The following is a 20743-nucleotide window of genomic DNA, read 5'->3' on the forward strand; positions in this document are numbered from 1 at the left end:
GTGGGGTAGGGGTTCGGCCCCCCAGGCCCCAGGCAGCCCAAACCCCATGGCTCAGCACATCCAAAGCTCTCACGGGTTGAAGTCTTGTGCCTGCAGCTCTCCCAGGCTGGCACTGCACACTGGTAGCTCAATAGTTCTGGGATCCTGGTGGCAGTCCCACTCCCACCACTCCGCTACGCATTGCCCTGGTAGGGACTGTCTGCAATGGCTCTGTTCCTGTGAAAATGTTCTGCCTGGGGCTCCAGGCTGTCTGAGACATCCTTTGAAATCTAGGTGGAGACCATTTTGACCTCACAGGCCACCCATTCTGTGCATCTGCAGAATTAATACCAAACTGTGGACTCTGTAAGCAAGTTTATAAAATATGCTTTTTAAAGATGTTCTTCATCATTTAGTTTAATGCCTTACTGTGAGAAGTTTATGTATGCGCATTGAAAACGTGAAATGAATGTGTAACTTCAAAGATGCATTGTGAGCGGCTTTATTACAATGAATTGAACTGCTTCCCAAACACTGATCTCTGTAAACAAATGTATAAACACACTTTTAAAAGATGTTCCTTATCATTTAGTTTATCGCCTTATTGTAAGGGATTATACACATACACACTGAAAATATGAATCTGGGCATGTTACCCCAAAGGTGCATTGTGAGGCACTTTATCAAAATGAATTGAACTGTTTAACACCGTGAACTTTTTAACCATATGTTTAAGACACTCTTTCAAAGATGTCCCTTGCCATTGTGTTCTAAGCCGTAATGTGAGGGGTTTACATATCCACGTTTAAAAGATGAATCAAAGTACGTTGCTTCAGAGAGGCATTGTGAGCTGACTTATTACAGTGAATCGAACTGTTTACCATTCTGTGATTTCTGGAAACAAGCATATAAAGTGTTTTTTAAAGATGTCCTTTACCAATGAGTTTAAAGACTTACTGTGTGAGGTTTATCAATACATATTAAAACATAAATCTGCTGACAAGGCTTACCACCTGCGTTCCTCTAATTAGGGGCAGAGTCCACACCTGAGCCCACTTGAGCGATGGCTGAGGTGACCAAGGAGCGCTGTTTGGGAATCTGGGGGGCGGAGACTTACGGTGGTGCAGGGTAGTGAATGCTGACAGTTTTCAGGCACACTGAGCTGCTCTCTTGAGGCTGCCTCAGAGATCTCTGAAATGAATTGGGTGTCATCCTCCCATTGTCTTGATGAATGGCACCTGGCTTCTCTATCTATGCTGATCTCTTGATCAAAGAATCAGTTGGCTGCACTTTGCACGTTTTTTGTTGTTTACTTGGCCAGGCTGTGGGTTTTCTAAATCTTTATGTTCTACTTCCCTTTTAATCATAATGTCATCTTTCAATCTTTCATCTCCTCCCACATTTTACTCCAGGCATTTAATAGAAGCTGTGCTTCTCCTTTAACGTTTTGCTTAGAAATGTATTCTACCAGATGTCCCAGTACATTCTCTTAAATTCAGCCGCACATGAAGCCCTCTGGTACGGACACAATTCAGCCAAGTTATTCCCCACTTTAGAAAGTAATAGCCTTTAGTCCAGTTTCCATTCCCTTGTTCCTCATTTCTGTCCAGGACTCCATCAGAATTGCCTTGACTATCCATGTTTCTACCAGTATTCTAATCATAGCTACTTCGGTGACCTTTAAGAAGTTTTCGACTTTCCCTACAGCTCTTCTTTTCTTTCGAGTCCTCACCAGAATTGCCCTTAATGATCTGCTCATGGCAATACAGACTTTTTCTAACCTGCTTTTCCAAATTCTTTCAACTTCTACGCATTATCCAGTTCCAAAGTCACTTCCAAATATTCAGGTGTTTGTCACAGTAGCACCGTACTCTTTGATACCAAGTCTAAGTCATTTTGTGCTGCTGTAACAGAGAACCACAGATAATTTATAATGAACAAAAATTCACTGGCACACAGTTCTAGAGGCTGAGAATTCCAAGACTGACGGGCCAGCATCTTTCAGGGGCCTTCCTGCAGTATAACCCCACGGCAAAAGGGCAAGAGAGGGCAAGACGGAGCCAAGTCTGTCCTTTGATAAGGAGTCCACTCCCATGATAAAGAGCTTGCTACCACAATGAGAAACTCACTTCCTTCCACAATGACAATATTAATCTATTCATTACCTTTCATGGTCCAATCACCTCGTAAAGCTCCCCTTCTTAAGGCTGCTACAATGGCAATTAAATATCAGCATGAGATTCAAACCTTTTACCGTCTTGTAAAAGGAAATTATTAAGAGCGAAGGCAGTTTAAAACGTTTTTTGATTGGTTGACTGTGTTTTAATACTGTATGTAACCTAACACTCAGCCTTCTAGGAGAAAGAAATTAAGAGTTCTTCTAACCATATTTATTACAGAAATAACTTAAAATCATGTTTTGAAATTAAGAAACCACACTGAATAGGAAAACAAATTTGAGGATCAAAAGCTTCTGATATACAGAAATCCTACCAATACTTAAAAACCAGACTGCATTCTACATATCTGAGCTTGAGAACTATCCCATGGGTTGTCAAGAGTAGAAAAAAATCTTCAAATATCTAATTGATTTTTGTGTTTCAAACACTTGTAATTGAGAGAAATCTCTGAATAAAACATCGAATTGCAGTTTAGTAGCAGTATTAGTATACAATATGACTTTTTTTGATATTGAAGAATTCATATTTCACACTGAAATTACGATGGTAGATCTGAGGTTTTCATAAAGTATCAAATGCTAAAAATACACGAAGATAGAAGTCAGTCTGAGTTGTAATAATAATGCTACAGGACTGGGTGTGGAGGCTTATGCCTGTAATCTCAGCGTTTTGGGAGTTCGAGGCAGGCAGGTCTCTTGAGGACAAGCGTTCGAGACCAGTCTACCAACGTGGTGAAACCGCGTCTCTACTAAAAACTGCCTCACTCCACCCCTGGCTGCCCTCTCCTTGTTCATCAGACCCCTCCAAACCCCTCTTCCTGTCTGCTCATATCTGGCTTTGTTAATTAAAAGAGAATGCCTACTTATAGATACCAAATGCCTTCTCATACACCACAACCTTAATATTCCTTACTCCAAAAATCCAGTTTGCCAACGGAAATGAGCACCTCCCTGTCCCCGTTGTAACCCCTACAGAGCAAAAAAGAGTCGTTCCGTCAGTCCCCTCACTTGTAGGATTGGGGGTATCCACTGCTGCAACAGGAACAGGTAAAGTGGGTCTTACTATTTCTATCACCACATTCCGCAGTCTCTCTGATGATTTCTCCCCCAGCATTACAGATGTAACTCAAACACTTTCTGTCCTTCAACCCCATGTTAATTCCCTGGCTCCAGTTGTCCCTCAAAATCGCTGAGGCCTTGATCTACTTACTGCTGAAAAGGGAGGACTCTGCCTATTCCTAAATGAAGAATGCTGCTTTTATCTCAATCAATCCGGCCTTGGATATGAAGCCACCAAAACACTTAAAGACAGGGCCCAAAAGCTCGCTAATCAGGCAAATAATTATTCTGGACCTAGCCGGCCTCTCTCTAACTGGGTATCATGGCTACTTTCATCCGCAGGCCCCCTCATAGCCATTTTTCTCCTTCCCTTATTTGGATCTTGCTGCTTCTGACTAGAAACCATATCCAGGCTATCACCAATCCGTCAATGCAGCAAACGCTCCTCCTAACAAACCCACAGAATCAACCGTTGCCTCAAAACCTCTCGGCAATCTAAATTCTCTCCCAGTTTTAGGCTTCCACACCACCCTCAATCCCACTCGAAGGCCTGAGAAATATCTCCTGTCACCCCTCTGTACCCCCTAAAATATTAACTGACCCCCTACTTTTTCTACTTTTTCCTTTTTTCCTTTATATTATTCATATAAAAAGACAGGAATGCAAGGTTCTTTGAACTGGCTGCCCCATAGGCCGTACCCGAGTCAACATGGCAACCCCCATGACCAGCATGTACATCTCTGGATGGCCTCCCAGAGCCAGAGAGTCTGAGGTAACAGGAAAACCACAAAAAGAAGAATGGCTGCTCCTGCAAAGTACAATGAACTGACCTTGCAAAATTCTGCCATTGTTCCTGCCTCAACCGTGCCTGCCTTCACTAATAACCCAACCTCGTGACCTAGACATTATGACATGCACCCCCAGGTTGCAAAAACTGCCCTGAACTGTAACTTCTGTAACTTTCCACTGCCTACCCCAAATCTATAAAACCAACTTCTGCAGTGGCTCACGCCTGTAATCCCGGCACTTTGGGAGGCCGAGGTGGGTGGATCACCAGGTCAAGAGATCGAGACCATCCTGGTCAACATGGTGAAACCGCATCTCTACTAAAAATACAAAAATTAGCTGGGCGTAGTGGCGCATGCCTGTAGTCCCAGCTACTCGGGAGGCTGAGGTAGGAGAATTGCTTGAACCCAGGAGGCGGAGATTGCGGTGAGCCAAGATTGCGCCACTGTACTCCAGCCTGGCGCCTGGTGACAGGGCAAGACTCTGTCTCAAAAAAAGAAAAAAAAAAACTTATCCCATTGCCCTCTGCTGACTCTCTTTTCAGACTCAGCCCACTCACACCAGATGAATAAACAACCTTGTTGCTTACACAAAGCCTGTTTAGGTGATCTTTTCACTCAGAGCACATTTAACAAAAATACAGAAATTAGCTGGGCACGGTGGGGCAGGCCTGGAATCCCAACTTGGGAGGCTGAGGGACAATAATCATTTTAACCCGGGAGGCAGATGAGCTGTGATCATATGACTGCATTCCAGTTTGGAAAACAGAGAGAGACTCTGTCTCAAAAATAAGAATAATGATAATAATAGTAATAATACAGACTCTTAATTTGCGGCAAATCATTTAACACTGGATTTAATTTAATTATCTGTAATATGAAAGGTATAATCCCATGTTTTGGAAGTTCTCATGTCAGTTTAAAGTTTGATCTTGTTTCACACATTAATTATAGTCACAACTATAAATTACCTTCTATAAATGCCTATGTCAAGTAATAAACACTTTTGCTCAATAAACATTATTGCTCTTTGTATGCAATACCTTAACATGCACAGCAGAAATAAGTGCATTTCAGAGATTTGGAAACAAAGGTTCACGGAGAGTAAGTTGCCCATTGTCACACAACTAAGAAACGCAGTGCTGGAATTCCATCTGAGCTCCATCTGTCTTCCTAGCCTCACGCCAACTCAATCATACATTCTGAGTTTTAGTCAACTGATGACAGATATTCAATCATTCAAGCCACGTGGTAAACCTTAAAATAATTATGCAACTATCACATAATGGCATTTAAAAAGCTGACTATTTGAACCACCACCGTGAGTGATTTAATTTAAAAAGTTTCTAATACTTACAGATGTTCCAAAGATATGAGTCCTTTAAATGTTTGCTTATCTAATGCATGGATTTCATTCTTGTACAGGTACCTGGAACATATATAGAATCTCATTAAATTATAAAGTAGCAGAGATACCACATGTCTTAGATACAAGCTTTGTAAACTATAAGCTTTGAACCTTAGGAGCTTTATGGGATGTCCATAGGTTTCCTAACCATATATGGAAACTGTTATTTCATTTAAAAGTGTTCAATTGGTAAGAGTTCTAAGCCTCTCATCAAATTCTCAAATAGATCCTTGGTTCAAATATTAAGAAACATGGAGCATTTGCGGAGAAATTCTGACTAATGGAGTCATATATACTGAGTAACAACTTCTCTAAGAAAAATAAAAGTTTGGCTGTAAGCAATTTTAAAAATTTATTTGATGACACTGAATATATTCAACTGGTAGTTACAAAGCTGGCAAATGCCACCATGGGATTCATCTTAAGGGAATAAAAGCATCTTAGAGATGGATAAGATGAATTTTGATCCTCCTGTGGCTGCTGGCGAAAATCTCCAGGAAATAATACTATAAATAGATTCGTAAATATGACGATACAGCTAATCTTACCGAAGGGTTTGAAGAAAACAATTTATGTGACATACGAGCACTTTCTCCACAGTTTGTCTTCAGCCATCGGTTGTTAAGGTGATTTCTTCTCTATGCTTTTTGTTAACGTCACGAATATGAAGCCCTGGATCTTTTCTACTTGTGCCTCTGAGTGTTTGAGACAATTAGAATTTTTGAAACCTTCTGTCAAGTGTCTTTGGAATGCATATTGTCAGTGCATCAGAATCGCCTGGTGGTGTTAAAAACGCCAATTCCAAAATTCACCCACAAACCTACTCAATTGGACTCTCTCTCGGGATGTTTCCTAGATTATTCAATTGCAGCTAATCTACGGTCCTGCCTTAAAGGCCATCAAAATCACAGTTCTGGCTAAAAATGAAGAAGGGACTGATTTTCTGTAATTTGCTGAGTGAAGCTTTGTGAAGTTCCAAAGCACTTTCTTTTCCCCCAGTTTAGGACTCCAGTAAGTTTCTGAGAGTAGCAGTGACTAGTGTGGATTTGAATCTAACTAGATACTTTTTTCCTCAGCATTAATTGATACTACAGAAGATTTTGCTTTTAGTCCAAATCTCAAAAATATAACTGCATGGTAGAATTTAAGAAATACAATATTCTAGAACCATGTTTTTTCAAATTGGTTATAAGAAGCATTGAGAAGTGGTCTCAAAACCCACTAGTGGTTCTCAAGGGTGGATGTGTGCAAATCAAAGTGTAGGTACATGAGTCACTAGTATTTGTAAGGCCTCATTTTGAGTTCTACCCAGGCCTCATAGTGACGTCTGGGTCCCTGCCTCCGCAAATTCTGATTTAATAATGGGTCCAGGGTACAGACTAGACATTGAAATTCTTCACAACTCCACAGGGGATAATAATATGCAGCAAGGTTGAAAACCACTGTTACTAGCTACAGAACAGGTGAAGTATTTTGTAAATGTACCCCACTGGATCAGAAATACCTCCTGGTAAAGGCCTTTAGACTATTAGAATGTTGAGAGCCACATGACTTCAAGGGCCATGTCTCGAGGTATAAAGTTGACTTCTAGTGAGAAGCATATATAAACACTATACTGGGTTTTTATTATTATCATCAATTTTAAATAATGATGGATTGTTTCATAAAGGTAAAATGAAATCATAAAATGTTCATGAAGGTGTTTCAAAACTTAAAAGTTTCCCATAATATTTTATCTCAGATAAACAGATTCACTTTAGACTGTTATATTGTAGAAAATGGTTCAGGAATCGCCACACTGTCTCCCACAATGGTTGAACTAATTTACACTACCACCAACAGTGTAATTGCTCCAGGATCTAAAACCAGAAATACCATTTGACCCAGCAATCCCATTACTGGGTACATACCCAAAGGATTATAAATCATTCTATTATAAAGATACATTCACAAATATATTTATTGCAGCACTATTCACAATAGCAAAACTTGGAACCAACCCAAATGCCCATCAATGACAGACTGGATAAAGAAAACGTGGCACATGTATGCCATGGAATACTATGCAGCCATAAAAAAGGATGAGTTCATGTTCTTTGCAGGGACATGGATGAAGCTGGAAACCATCATTCTCAGCAAACTAACACAGGAACAGAAAGCCAAACACCACATGTTCTCACTCATAAGTGGGAGTTGAACAATGAGAACACAAGGACAGAGGGAGGGAAAATCACACATTGGGGCCTGTTGGGGAGGTGGGGACTAGGGGAGGGATAGCATTAGGAGAAATACCTAATGTAGATGATGGGTTGATGGGTGCAGCAAACCACCATGGCACGTGTATACCTATGTAACAAACCTGCACATTCTGCACAAGTGTCCCAGAACTTACAGTTTAATTAGAAAGAAAGAAAAAGAAGGAAATAAAAGAAGAAGGAAAGAAAAGAAAAAGAAGAAAGAAAGAAAGAAAGAGAAAGAAAGAAAGAAAGAGGAAGAAAGAAAATGGTGCAGGAAAAATTACCACAAAATAGCAGGAAAATAAGAGAATAGAACTTCTACAGTCAGATCTGTACAAACTGATTAAATCAGTAATGTATGAATTCCAGACATGTTACTACCTATATTAATGTTATAGGACCAACAGGGTTGTATGCTTGCTAAAAAAAAAAAAAAAAAAAAAAAAAAGACCAATACACTGAGATAGCAGTTTGCAGCAAATAAAAGAGTTTAATTATCAAAGGACAGCCAAATAAAGGGACAGAAAGGACCCTCAAATTCTTCTACCCAATGAGTTCTGGGCTGAGGTTTTTAATGCAATAGTGGAGGGAAAGAGGCTGGTAAATTGGGGCTGTTGACTGGCTGGAGTAAGGAGGATATCATATAAATATGGAAACCACATTCTTTGGTGAGTCAGCTCCTCATCAAGTCCTTCAGAACTTATTGGTGTGCAGGACCTAAAAGGATATCTCAAATGTAAAACTCAACATTTTGTAACTCTCAAGTTGTTATCTACAGAGCAGCTAAGGAGAACTATACCCTTGTGGGTCTACATGATTCTAAGTCAACATGCACCAAACAGCTATTAGGAAGGGGTCAAAGAACAGCTGATTTCATGATGAATGCTGATGTCCTGCAAGTTTGGCTTATTTTTGTTTCTTTCCCTGCCCCCTTCTTTCCTGAATAATTTTATAAAGTTTATAGGGACAGTTTCATTAACACCAGTCACAGAGCTTCCAATTTCCTGTAGGATAATGGTACCCAGCTAAATTCACACATCCCTGAAAGAAACTCAATGAAGAAGAAAAATACATCATCCAGAACACAAGCTATGACAAAACCAGAGAAAGAGAATGTTAGCAACCTCAGTTTACATTTAAATGGAAAAAACATTAAACACGTCTCTAGAGTCCACTCTGCAGTAGAGTTAAGTGGGGATTTCACAGATGAAGGGGCTGTGGCAGAAGGGGTGGAACAGCAAATGATGAGAGTACCACCCTGATGAGAACCTAAGATTGAGGAGATTAGGACCCTGGCTCATAAGGAATTGAAAGAAGGGGCTTGGAAAATGAATAGGAGAAGGCTTCTTGCTAGCATGGGGTAACCTGTGGAGGACTGGTATTAACAGGAAAGAAGAAAGCAAGAAGTCAAAGTAAAATAAATTAGTACCAAGATTTTAAAAATCAAGACTATTGTGTACCAAGATAATTACTGTAAGGAAAATTACCTATAAATACTAAAGAGAAATTAAGAAAAACAAATCTGATACTAAATTGAATAGAAATAGAAAACCTAGAAATAGAAATTTTGATCAAAATCAAAATCAAAAATCAAAAAGACATTTCTCAACTATTTCAGTTAGCTTATGAATGATAAGCTACCTAGGAATAAACTTAACCAAGGAAGTTAGAGACTTCTACAGTGAAAGATACAAAAAATTACTGTAAGAAATCAAAGAAAATGCAAATGAATGAAAAGATTTTCCATGCTCCTGGACTTAATGATTTAATATTATTAAAATGTCAATACTTCTCAAAATGATCTAAAAATTTAATACAATCCCTATCAGATTTACAATGGCATTTTTTTCTGCAGAAATAGGGAATTCTATGTGACATTTCAAGAGGCCCTGAACAGCTAAAACAATCTTGAGAAACAATAACATAACGGAAGATTTTACACTTTCTGATTTCAAAACTTATAACAAATGTATAGTAATCAAAACAACATGGTACTGGCATAGAAACGGATATACAGACCAGTGTAAAGCCCAGAAATAAGCCCTCACATACATGGTCAAATGATTATTTACAAGAGTACCAAGAATACACAATGGGGAAAGGAAAATCTCGAAGAAATAGTGTTGGGAGAACTGGCTATCCACATGGAAAAGAATAAAACTGGAACCTTATCTTATACCATACATAAAAATTAACTCAAAATGAAGCAAAGACCTAAAACTGTTAGAAGGAAACATACAGAGAAAGCTTCATGACCTTGGATTTGGTAATTTCTTAAATGTGACACCAAAAGCAAAGACAACAAAAGTAAAAATAGATAAATTGGACTAAACCAAGATTAAAAGTAGGTATATCAAAGAATACAGTCAACAGGATGAAAAGGCAATCTGCAGAATGGAAGAAAAGATTTGCAAATCATATATCTAATAAGGAGTTAATATCCAGAATATACAAAGAACTTCTACAACTCAACAACAAAAAAATCCAATTTAGAAATGGGTAAAGAACTTTAAGAGACAGTTGGTCAAAGAAAATATACAAGTGACCAATAAGAATTCACTAATCAATAGTGAAATGCAAATCAAGACCACAATGAGCTATCACTTCACACGTTAGCATGGCTACTTTCCAAAAGACAAAATAAGCATTTGTGAGGATGTGGAGAAATAGGAATCCTGTACAATGTTGGAATGTAAATTGGTTCAGCCACTATGAAAAACTGTATGAAGAGTCCTCAAGAATTAAAAATACAATTACCATCTTGCAATTTCTAGGCAAATATCCTTCTGGGCATATATCCAAAAGAATTGAAAGTAGAGATATCCGCACACACATATTCCACACCAGCACTACTCACGTAGCCAAGAGCAACCTGTGTCCATTGGTCAGTGAATAGGAAAACAAAATGTGGTATATGCATGTGATGGTATATTATTCAGTCTTAGCATTTCGGGAAGCCAAGGCAGGAGGATCACTGGAGCCCAGGAGTCCAAGACCAGTCTGGAAAGATGAGATAGCAAGATCTCAACTCTCCTAAAAATAAATTTATTTTTTTTTTAAAAAAAGGAAAGACATTCTGACACATCCTACAAAATGGATTAACCTTGAGGAATTACATGAAGTAAAGCAAGCCGATCACAAGAAGACAAATACTCTATGATTCCTGTTGTATGAGGAAGATAGAGTGGTTAACTCACCTACTCTATGGTAGCTGTCAGAGGCTCCAGAGAGAAGGAAATGGAGAGGTGTTTAATGGGTATAGAATTTCAGTTTTGCAAGATTAAAAAGTCCTAGCGATTGATTACACCACAATGTGAATATACTGAATAATACCAAGTCATACATTTAGACATGGTTAGGATGATACATTTTATGTTTTGTATTTTTTGCCACAAATAAATTTTTTTAAGCCTTAAAAGGACATATGAAATGACCTAAATTATGTAAAATAACTGTGTCTGCATAAAAATCAAAACTACATCCAAAACACTGACAGTGATAACAGGCCTGGGGTTTTGTACAATTTTATTTTCTTCATTGTTCTTCTTCATATTTCAATATTTTCTAAGATAATTATATATTGGTATGTTGCTTATTTATTTTTATTATATGAGTAAAAAATTATATCACTTCATAAAATATATAATTTTAAAGAAATAAATTCATCTGCATGCTCTTCACTCTGATAACAACATTACTTTTAAAATGTTGTTGTCTTATATTTTGGGTTATCTATTTTTTATAAAAATGATATTTAGTGCATTAAGTATTTTGTTACTTTTTACCTTGACAACTGGAGATGTTAACCAACTTATTTTATCCCTCCATGCTTCATTACGTTTCTTTAGCTAACTAAAGATTCTTTCCCTAATTCCAAAATAAGTGTAACGTTTTAGGGCCCCAATAATAACATATAAGAATGAAATAATAGAAAACAAATATCTTTTTTTTTCCTTTTAAATCTCAATAGCTATTTCCCAAAAGTTTGGGGAAATGCTTGGTGAACTAATGTGTTAAATTTTTCACTCCACCCTCTCAGTGTAGATAGAAATTATTGGGCTATTGGACCAAGGAGTGTTACAGAAGTGAGCAACGAAAAGCCTAAACCCTCCCCATCAAACACAGAATTAGTTCCAAGGGAAGATTAATAAAAACCAAAATAGTCGGTGGGGCTGAGAATAGAGTCCACGCCCCCTTTCCTGATGGTTGCTCTGGAAGATGACAGACATCACAGGTAGGTTTCCAATCCACCACGGGACCACAGAGGCGCCGAGATGGCTGCAAGATGCATCAAGGCATAAAACTGACCGGACAAGTCACTGAGCTCTCCAATGGGGTGGGGGAGACAAAAGGTTTTTGCAGGCCTTATGGTGGGTACATGTGACACCAAGAGTCATAGACCCGCGAGGAAGCTGCAGTTGTAATGAGGGGATATCACAGTAGAGGTTGGTTTGCTCTTGCAGCCCTGCGAAAAGAAAGCAACAGAGTAGCCCCGAATGGCACGACTGTGCTCAAGGACTACCTAGACTTGTGTTCCGCCTCACAGAATGAGAACGATCACAGACTAGAGAGCAAGCCTAATGCCTCCATGAAAGCAGCCAAGAGGTCTCACGAAGCCATATGGAGCCTAAGCAGCCATCTTGGTCAGCCCAGGCTGCCACAACAAAGGTACATAGACTGGATCGCTTGAACAATAGCAATTTATAACCTGATAGTTCTAGAGGCTGAAAAGTCCAAGATCAAGGTCTGGCACTGTTCAGTTTCTGAAGTCTCTCTTCCTGGTTCGCAGATAGCCACCTTCTCACTGTGGCCTTACATGGCACAGAGAGAGCAGGAGCAAGCCCTGATGTCTCTTCCTCCTTTAAAAGCATTACTGAGGCAGGAGAATTGCTTGAACCCGGGAGGCAGAGGTTGCATTGAGCCGAGATCGCACCACTGCACTCCAGCCTGGTGCCTGGCAACAGAGCAAGACTCTGTCTCAAACAACAACAACAACAACAACAACAACAACAACAACGAAGCACTACTCCCAGTTCAGGGTCTCCTCATGATCTCATTTAAACCCAATTACCTCGTGAAGGCTCCACCTCCAAATACCATCACACTGGATCTCAGGGCTTCAACATAGGAGTCTCGGGAGGACACAAACATTCAATTCATAACAGCATTTTAGATTGAATAGAGGGAAAATAATAAGAAAAGGAGATTCTGAATCAACTCTATTTACCTTAAATGATAAGTTTACCCAAATTGGACCAAGATGTTTTCTGCCATTATGTGGAATGAGGTCCAAAGTAAGAATTGGCTTACAAAAAGAAAATTGTTTTTTGCACTCCTTGGTACACAGACTGATCAATTCACACTTGATATGCGCCCCATTGTGAACATATTTCCAGGTGAAGAACTACACAGTAAGTAGCAAAAGTTGTACGTCTCGGTCTCTGTGTGGTCTCATGCTCCGTGCAATGTGTTTAAAAGGCATACAGAGCAATCTAACTTTATATTATCTATAAAAATTCCATGTAGATTGTAAAGTAATAATATATGTGAAAATAAAATGCAAAAGAACTTAAAATGTGAAGTAAATCTAGTTGTAAATTCAAAGTTGGAAAGTCGTTTCTATGCACACAAAATCTAGAAGTCATGAAATAATGATATTTGACTACACGAAATGCCAAGGAAATTGAAATCTTGTTTTCTAAAAGATCCTACATTCAATTACCTCCCAGTATAAAAGGACACTTGCTATTCAGATTTTATTTTCAAATACTATTTTTCACTAGAAGAAATCCAACTCTTTGGAGACATGGCTGCTTCCCAGTCTGGGGCAACAGAAGTATATGACACAATGTTTGACAAAAAGCACTCAAAATCTAATGGGATTATGTCAAAAGCACAGAAGAGTTAGCTGGAAGCGTCTTCCACTGGTCAAATTTGGGACTATGTGAGGGTCAGAAGAAGTAATAATGGAACTGATTATAATGCATAGAATTTATTTTCTTTCCAACTTTTATTTTCAGTTCAGAAGATACTGTGCAGGTTTGTTACATAGGTAAGTTGCAGGTCACAGGGGGTTGGTGTACAGATTATTTTGTCACCCAGCTAATAAGCATAGTGGCGATAGGGAGATTTTCCATTCTCATCCTCCCCCCAACCTCCACCCTCAAGTAGGCACGGTGTCTGTTGTTCCCTTCTTTGTGTCCATGTGTACTTAATATTTAACATTTCATGAGTCCACTGAGATAAGGGGGAAAAAGAGAAAGCAACAGAGACACAACATGATGGGGCATGGGAACAGATTTCCTTCTTTTCAGAAGAATACCAGCTACTACAGGGAGTCATAAAATTAGGAAATCATAATTTTACAACACAACATAAAAGTATATTTATGCAAGGCCCATCAACGATGCCTAAACCGTTGGTGAAATTTTGTATCTGGGAAAACAATTAACTTTGATACATTAACCTTGCATCTTGTAAATCTTGCTATAATCACTTATTAGTTGTGGGAGATTTTTGTTGATTGGGATTTTCTTGATAAGTAATCATCCCATCTACAAACAAAGACAGTTTTATTTCTTTCTTCCTAATATATTATTTCCACATTTAATTAGCTAAGACTTCCACGTGATGGTGAATAGGGATGGAGAGAGGGGACATCCTAGCGGGAAAGCAATACAGGTTAAGCATCCCTAATCCAAAAATCTGAAGTCTGAACTGCTCCAAAATCCAAAACTTTTTAAGTGCAGACATGATGCAAGGGTAAAATTCTATGCCTGACTTATGTGAGAGGCCGTAGTCAAAACTCAGTTACACAACATACAGCTTATTCAGGGTCCCCAAGGGAAAAGGGCTCTCGCTGTCCCTTCAGCTGCAATATATCTTTTCCTAAAAAATAAAATAAAGTACATAGTAACTTTTTAATTAAAAAACCACATCACAGGTGGAGGCTAAAAGCCTGCCTTTGTTGCTGCTGTTGTTCAGCAGCTGATGCAGGTATCTGTTGATGCCACTGCTCTGTTCAGGTACTCTGCACACAGTATTTTTTCACTGTAATAACGGTATGTCATTTTTTACTATTAAGTACCTATGTGTGAATAAGTACAAAAAAGATTCAGAGTCAGGAATGAGGGGACTGTCAAGCAACCACAGATTGTCTATAGGGTGGCTGAGACAGTGACACCTTTGCTTTCTGATGGTTCAAGGTACACATTCTTTGTCTCATGCAAAAAATTATTAAAATATTTTATAAAATCACTATCAGTCTACGTGGATAAGGTGAATACACATAATGTGCTGTGAATTTGATGTTTATACCTGGATTCCATCCCTAAGATTTCTCATTATGCATATGCAAATATGCCAAAATAAAAAAAAAAAATCAAAACATTTCTGGTCCCAAACATTTCATATAAAGGATACTTAACCTGTAATTTCTCATCACTAAGAATGATATTAGCCATAGAGGATTTTAGATGTTCTTTATTAAGAGAGTTCCCTGGCTTCCTAGTTTACTCAGGTTTTATCACAAACGGGTGTTCAATTTTGTCAAATGATTTTTATGCATCTGCTGATATAATCATATCACTTTTCCTCTCTAACCTGTTAATATGATGGATAACATTATCTGATTTTCAAATGTTGAACCACATATGCAGACCTGGGGTAGTATAATCATTTTTATATACTGTTGGATTTGATTAGCTAATATTTTGTTGAGGATCCTTGCATTTATATTAATGAGAGATATTGGTCTGCTGTTATTATTTCCTGTAATATATTTTTCTGGTTTTGGTATTAGGGTAATGTTGGCCTCAGATAATTAAAGTTAGGAAGTGTTCCCTCTGCTTCTGTTTTTCTGGAAGAAATTATAGATAATTAACATCATTTTTTCGTTCAATGTTTGGTAAAATTCACCAGTAAAATCATCTGAACCTGGTGCTTTCTGTTTGGAAGGTGATTAATTATCTATTCAATTTGTTTAATAAATATGGACCTACTTAGATTATCTTTTTCTTCTCGTGTGGTTTGGTAGATTGTGTCTTTCAAGAAATCGGTCAATTTCATCTGAGTTACCAAATTCATGGGCTTAGAATTGCTAATATTATCCTTTTATTATTCTTTTAACATCTGTGGTTCACTAGAGATGGCCCCATTTTATGTGTGATATTACTAATTTGTGTTTATTCTTTTTTTTCCTTCACTATTCTGGCTGGAAGTTTGTCAATTTTCACAATTTTTTCAAAGAACCAGTTTTTAACTTTTGTCAAATTTCTGCATTGTTTCCCGTTTTCACATTTATTGATTTCTGCTCTGTTTTGTAATTATTCCTTTCTTCTGCTTGTTTAGGGTTATATTGCTCTTGTTTCTCTTGTCTCCTATGACTGGAAGTCTAGATTATTGATTTTAAATATTTTTTCTCTTCTAATATATGCATTCAACGCTATATCTCTAAGGACTGCTTTCACTGTATCCCACGAAATTTGGTAAGTTGTATTTTTACTTTTATTCCGTTCAAAATACTTTTAAATTTCTTTTGAGATTTCTTTAATCAGCCTGTTACTTATACATGTGTTTAATCTATAAATATTTTGTTATTTTCCAGCTACCTTTCAGTTATTAATTTCTAGTTTAATTCCCTTGTGGTTTGAGAACATATTTTGCATGTTTTCTGTTTTCATAATTAGATGAGATATGTTGTACAGCCTAAAATATGACCCTTCTTGGTGAATGTTCTATGTGAGCTTAAGAAGACGGTGTATTCTGTTGTCGTTAGATGGAGTAGTCTATAAATTTCAATTAGACCCAGTGGATTGATGGTGCTGTTCAGTTCAACTATACCTTACTAGTTTTCTGCCTGCTGGATCCGTCAATTAGTGATAGAGATATGTTGACGCCTTCAACTATGATAGTGGATTCCTCTATTTCTTCTTTCAGCTCTAACAGATTTTGTCTCACTGTTAGGTGCATACACATTAAGGACTGTTGTGTCTTCTTGGAGAATGAATCCCTTTATCATTATGTAATGCTCACTTTATCCCTGAATACTTTTTGTTTTTGTCCTTAAGTCTGCTTTATCTGAAATTAATAGAGGTACCCTAGTTTTCTTTTCACTTGTGTAAGCATGATACAACCTTCTCCATCTCTTTATTTTTAATCTGTTTGTAATTTCTATTTAAAGTGGATTTCTTTTAGACAATGTATAGTTAGATCTCATTTTCTAATCTATTCCGTCAGTCTCTATCTTTTAATTTGTGTATTTAAACCACTCACATTTGAAGTAACTATTGATATGATTGAATACATAGCTACCATATTTGAAATTATTTTCTATTTATTGTACTTTTTAATCTTCACCTTTTTCTGCTTTCTCTGATTTTAATTGAGCGCTTCGCATATTTCGATTTTCTCTTCACTCTTAGCATATCAATTATGATTGCATGCCTATATCAATTATTCTTCTTTTAAAAATATTATTAACATTAACATAGGCTTACAGTTAACATGATAAGTCTACCTTCAGGTAACACTATACTACTTCATGGGTAGTGCTGGTACCTTATGACAGAGTACAGTCATCCTTCAGTATCCACAAGGGATTGGTTTCAGGACCTCTTAAGGACACCAAAATCTGTAGATGCTCAAGTCTGATATAAAATAGTGTGACATTTGTATTTAGCCTATGCATATCCTCCTGTATACCCCAAATTATCTCTAAATTACTAATAATACCTAATACAGTATAGAATCCTATGTGAATAGTTGTTGAACTGTTTAGAGAATAATAACAAGAAAAAAGTCTGTATATGTTCATACAGATGCAATTTTTTTCCAATATTTTCAATCTGCGATTGGCTAAAGTCATGGATGTGAAACCCACAAGTATGGACTGTTTTTCCAATTCCTTTTTGCTATTCCTTTTAACAACTATTCCTGTCATTCTACTTATCCATAAGCTGTCAAATTCATTGTATCTATTATTATTCTGAACAAACTCTTACCTGTTATATCAATTAAGAATTTTTAAAAGATTGTATTTTACCTTGCTTTATTCCTTCCTCATTGCTCTACCTTTCTTTGTATAAATCTGAGTTTCAGATATATTATTTCCCTTCTCTTTGAAGGACTTTTTTAAACATTTTTTGCAAGGCAGGTCTATTGGTGACAAATTTCCTCAATCCTTGTTTGTCTAAGAAAGTCATTATTTCCTCTTCACTTTGAAGGATTTTTATCAATACTGAAGGCTAAACTGGTGGTTTTTCCTTTCAACATTTTAAATACTTTACTTCATGCTCTTTTTGTTTGCATGGTTTCTGAGAAGTCCAGTGTAATTTGTATCCTTGTTCTTCTACGGACAAGGTGATTTTGACCGCTGGCTTTCAGGATTTAATTCTTTGTCTGTTTTTCTGCAACGTGACTAGGCTATGACTAGGTGTAGATTCTTTGGTAATTACTCTGCTTTGTGTCCTCTGAGCTTCTGTGGGATCGTGTTTCCCATCTGTCATTATTCTTGAAAAATTATCAGTCATTATTACTTCAAATATTTGTTTTTCTCCTTTCACATTTTCTTCTGATCTGGTGTTTCTATTACATGAATGTTACAACTTTTGGTATTATCCTGCCTTTCTTGAGTATTGTGTTTCATTTTTCCATCCTTTTTCTCTTTGTATTTCAGTGCGGGGGGTCTCTACTGACATAACATTAAGGTCACTGATTCTTTCCTCAGCCACATCCAGTCAACTGGTGGGCCCATCACAGGCATTCTTAACTTCTGTTACAGTGTTTTCACTTCTAGCATTTCCTGTTCATTCTTTCCTAAAGTTTCTGTTTCTCTGCTTAAATTACCCACCTGTTCTTGCACGTTGTGCACTTTTTCAATTAGACTCTTTGGCACATTAATATAGTTGTTTGAAATTCCTGAGTGATAATTCCAAAATCTCTGCGGAATCTGAGTCTAGTTCTGATGCCAGCTTTCTCTCTTCTGACTGCTATTTTTTCTTGCTTTTTAACTTTCCTTAGAATTTTTTGTTAAAAGGTGGAAATGACATATCATGTAACAGGAACTGAGGTAAACAATTTTTCAGTACTGAAAGGTGTCTTGCAGCTTATTTTCAAATGGTTCAGTAAAATGTATAATACATACAAATATGTAATGTGCCAATTTCTAATTAATTTCCATTCAGTGGTGGTTTTACAGGTGTTTACTTTCCTGCATGCCTACAAATTTTCAAAGTAAAATTTGGAGAGCAAATATAAAAAGATTAGGATGCTAATAACTGAAACACACACTTTTTGTCCTTTCAAAAATTTTATAACGAATATACAGATATAAACACACATGACAATTGTATGTTATTCTATGAAGGCAAATGAACATTTTCTTTATTTAAAAGCAACATAATTTAGTATTCAATATTATCCCTTCAGAAAGGATTAGGAATTTCTTCCAAGATGTGAAAATGCTATCTAAAAGTAACATAAACTTAAAACTTTTGGTACTACTGAATTATGAGATAGTTTTTATTACCATATTTATTCATCATAATTTTTAAACCATTAAAATATTTAAAACATTTTGAAAGGAAGATAATTCTATGTAAGGAAAAAGTGTAAATCTAAAATCAAACTAATACTCCAGCAAAACTGACAGCTAATTTAATTCTGTAAAGCCATGTTTCTGACCAATAATACATCAGAGATACATGATCATGAAAATCTTCTAAAGTGCCTCGCTTGAGACGGTTTTATTAAAAAAGGGTTAAAACTTTTTCTCTGTAAATAATGCATTTAGATGTTTTACAGAAAATGGCACAATTTTCTGTGTGTGCTTTTGCTGCCTGGCATCAATGCAGCACCGGCCTCCGCATTTCTTAGTTACGGCGTTTACATCCAGCGTCGGGCTGCAGTGACTGGCTCGGGGAAAGACATGAGCAGTGAGACACAAGGAGACGTTTGCTGGGATTCTCACATATTCAAACAGTTTAATCTCTTTCTCATGAGCCATCAGAAGAATTCCATCCTTTTCCCTGGATGGGGCGGCATGAAGAGTCTGGCAGAGAACTGTTGCTAACTGGAGGGGAGACCATGACGCTGTTGGGGTCCACTAGGCAGAGCTAAAGCAGGAATTAAACTTGGGAGAGGCCCACCCATCTTGAGAGATGCAGATGAACTAGGCTCTTGGTGAAATTTTCTGAGCCGTTGGGTCAGCCTTAGTCAGCATTAATTCTATGATATTTACATCTACCTGAGCAGTTTGTTTGTGCTTTTATTGTTTGTTTTGGTCTATTGTCACCAAGAGAATCTAAACTGACATTATGCTTTTTAAAAAGCAAAGAAAGGAAACAAAAGAGAGAGAAAAAGCCAAAATATATACATAACATTGTACAGACCTGCTGCGCTTAAGCAAAATATGGTATATCTGTACAATGGAATATTATTTGGCCTTAAAAAGAAATGAAATTCTGATACATGTTGCAACATAGATGAATCTTAAGAACATCACCCAGAATGAAATTAACCAGAAATCAAGCTGAAAATACTTAATTATTCATGAAGTGTCTAGAATAGAAAAATTCAGAGAGATGAAAGTCGAACAGGTGTTATGAGGGGCTGAGAGGTGGGAGGGATAGAGGGTTTTTGTTTAATGAGTATAGTTTTTGTTTGAGATGATGAAAACATTCTAGAAATTGATAGTGGTGATGGTTGCACAATATCATAAATGTACTTAACGATACTAAACATTAAGTACTAAGCAGCACTTAATGATACTAAACATTAAGTACTAAGCAGCATTTAACGATACTAAACATTAAGTACTAAGCAGCATTAATGATACTAAACATTAAGTACTAAGCAGCACTTAATGTTACAAAAAAGATTAAAATTCTACATTTTATGTTATATATGTCTTACCATATTTTAAAGAATAAAATGTTATCACATATTGGAGAGCTGTGATTATTAGCTAGTTCTCCTTGTTTAAACACACACACACATACACACACACACACACACACACACATAAAGTAAAAGATGCTCAAAAGTGCCTTTCTCATATCTATCCCACTAAGTACAACCAGAAATCTTGGACATTACA

At 37.1% G+C, this 20743-nt stretch overlaps 1 protein-coding gene across 1 annotated transcript in view; it reads right to left on the bottom strand.

Moving 5' to 3' along the window:
- The window catches only part of PXDNL (peroxidasin like), a 420144-nt gene that overhangs the window by 200895 nt on the left and 198506 nt on the right, over positions 1-20743 (bottom strand). The window contains exon 4 of the mRNA XM_021672892.2: positions 5360-5431. Coding sequence (XP_021528567.2) covers positions 5360-5431 — 72 coding nt within the window. The remainder of the gene's footprint in view (positions 1-5359; positions 5432-20743) is intronic.

The sequence above is a fragment of the Aotus nancymaae genome, unplaced genomic scaffold, assembly GCF_030222135.1.
Source record: "Aotus nancymaae isolate 86718 unplaced genomic scaffold, 86718_ANA_hifiasm-v0.15.2.pri h1tg000036l, whole genome shotgun sequence".
In the NCBI taxonomy this organism is placed as follows: Eukaryota; Metazoa; Chordata; class Mammalia; order Primates; family Aotidae; genus Aotus; species Aotus nancymaae.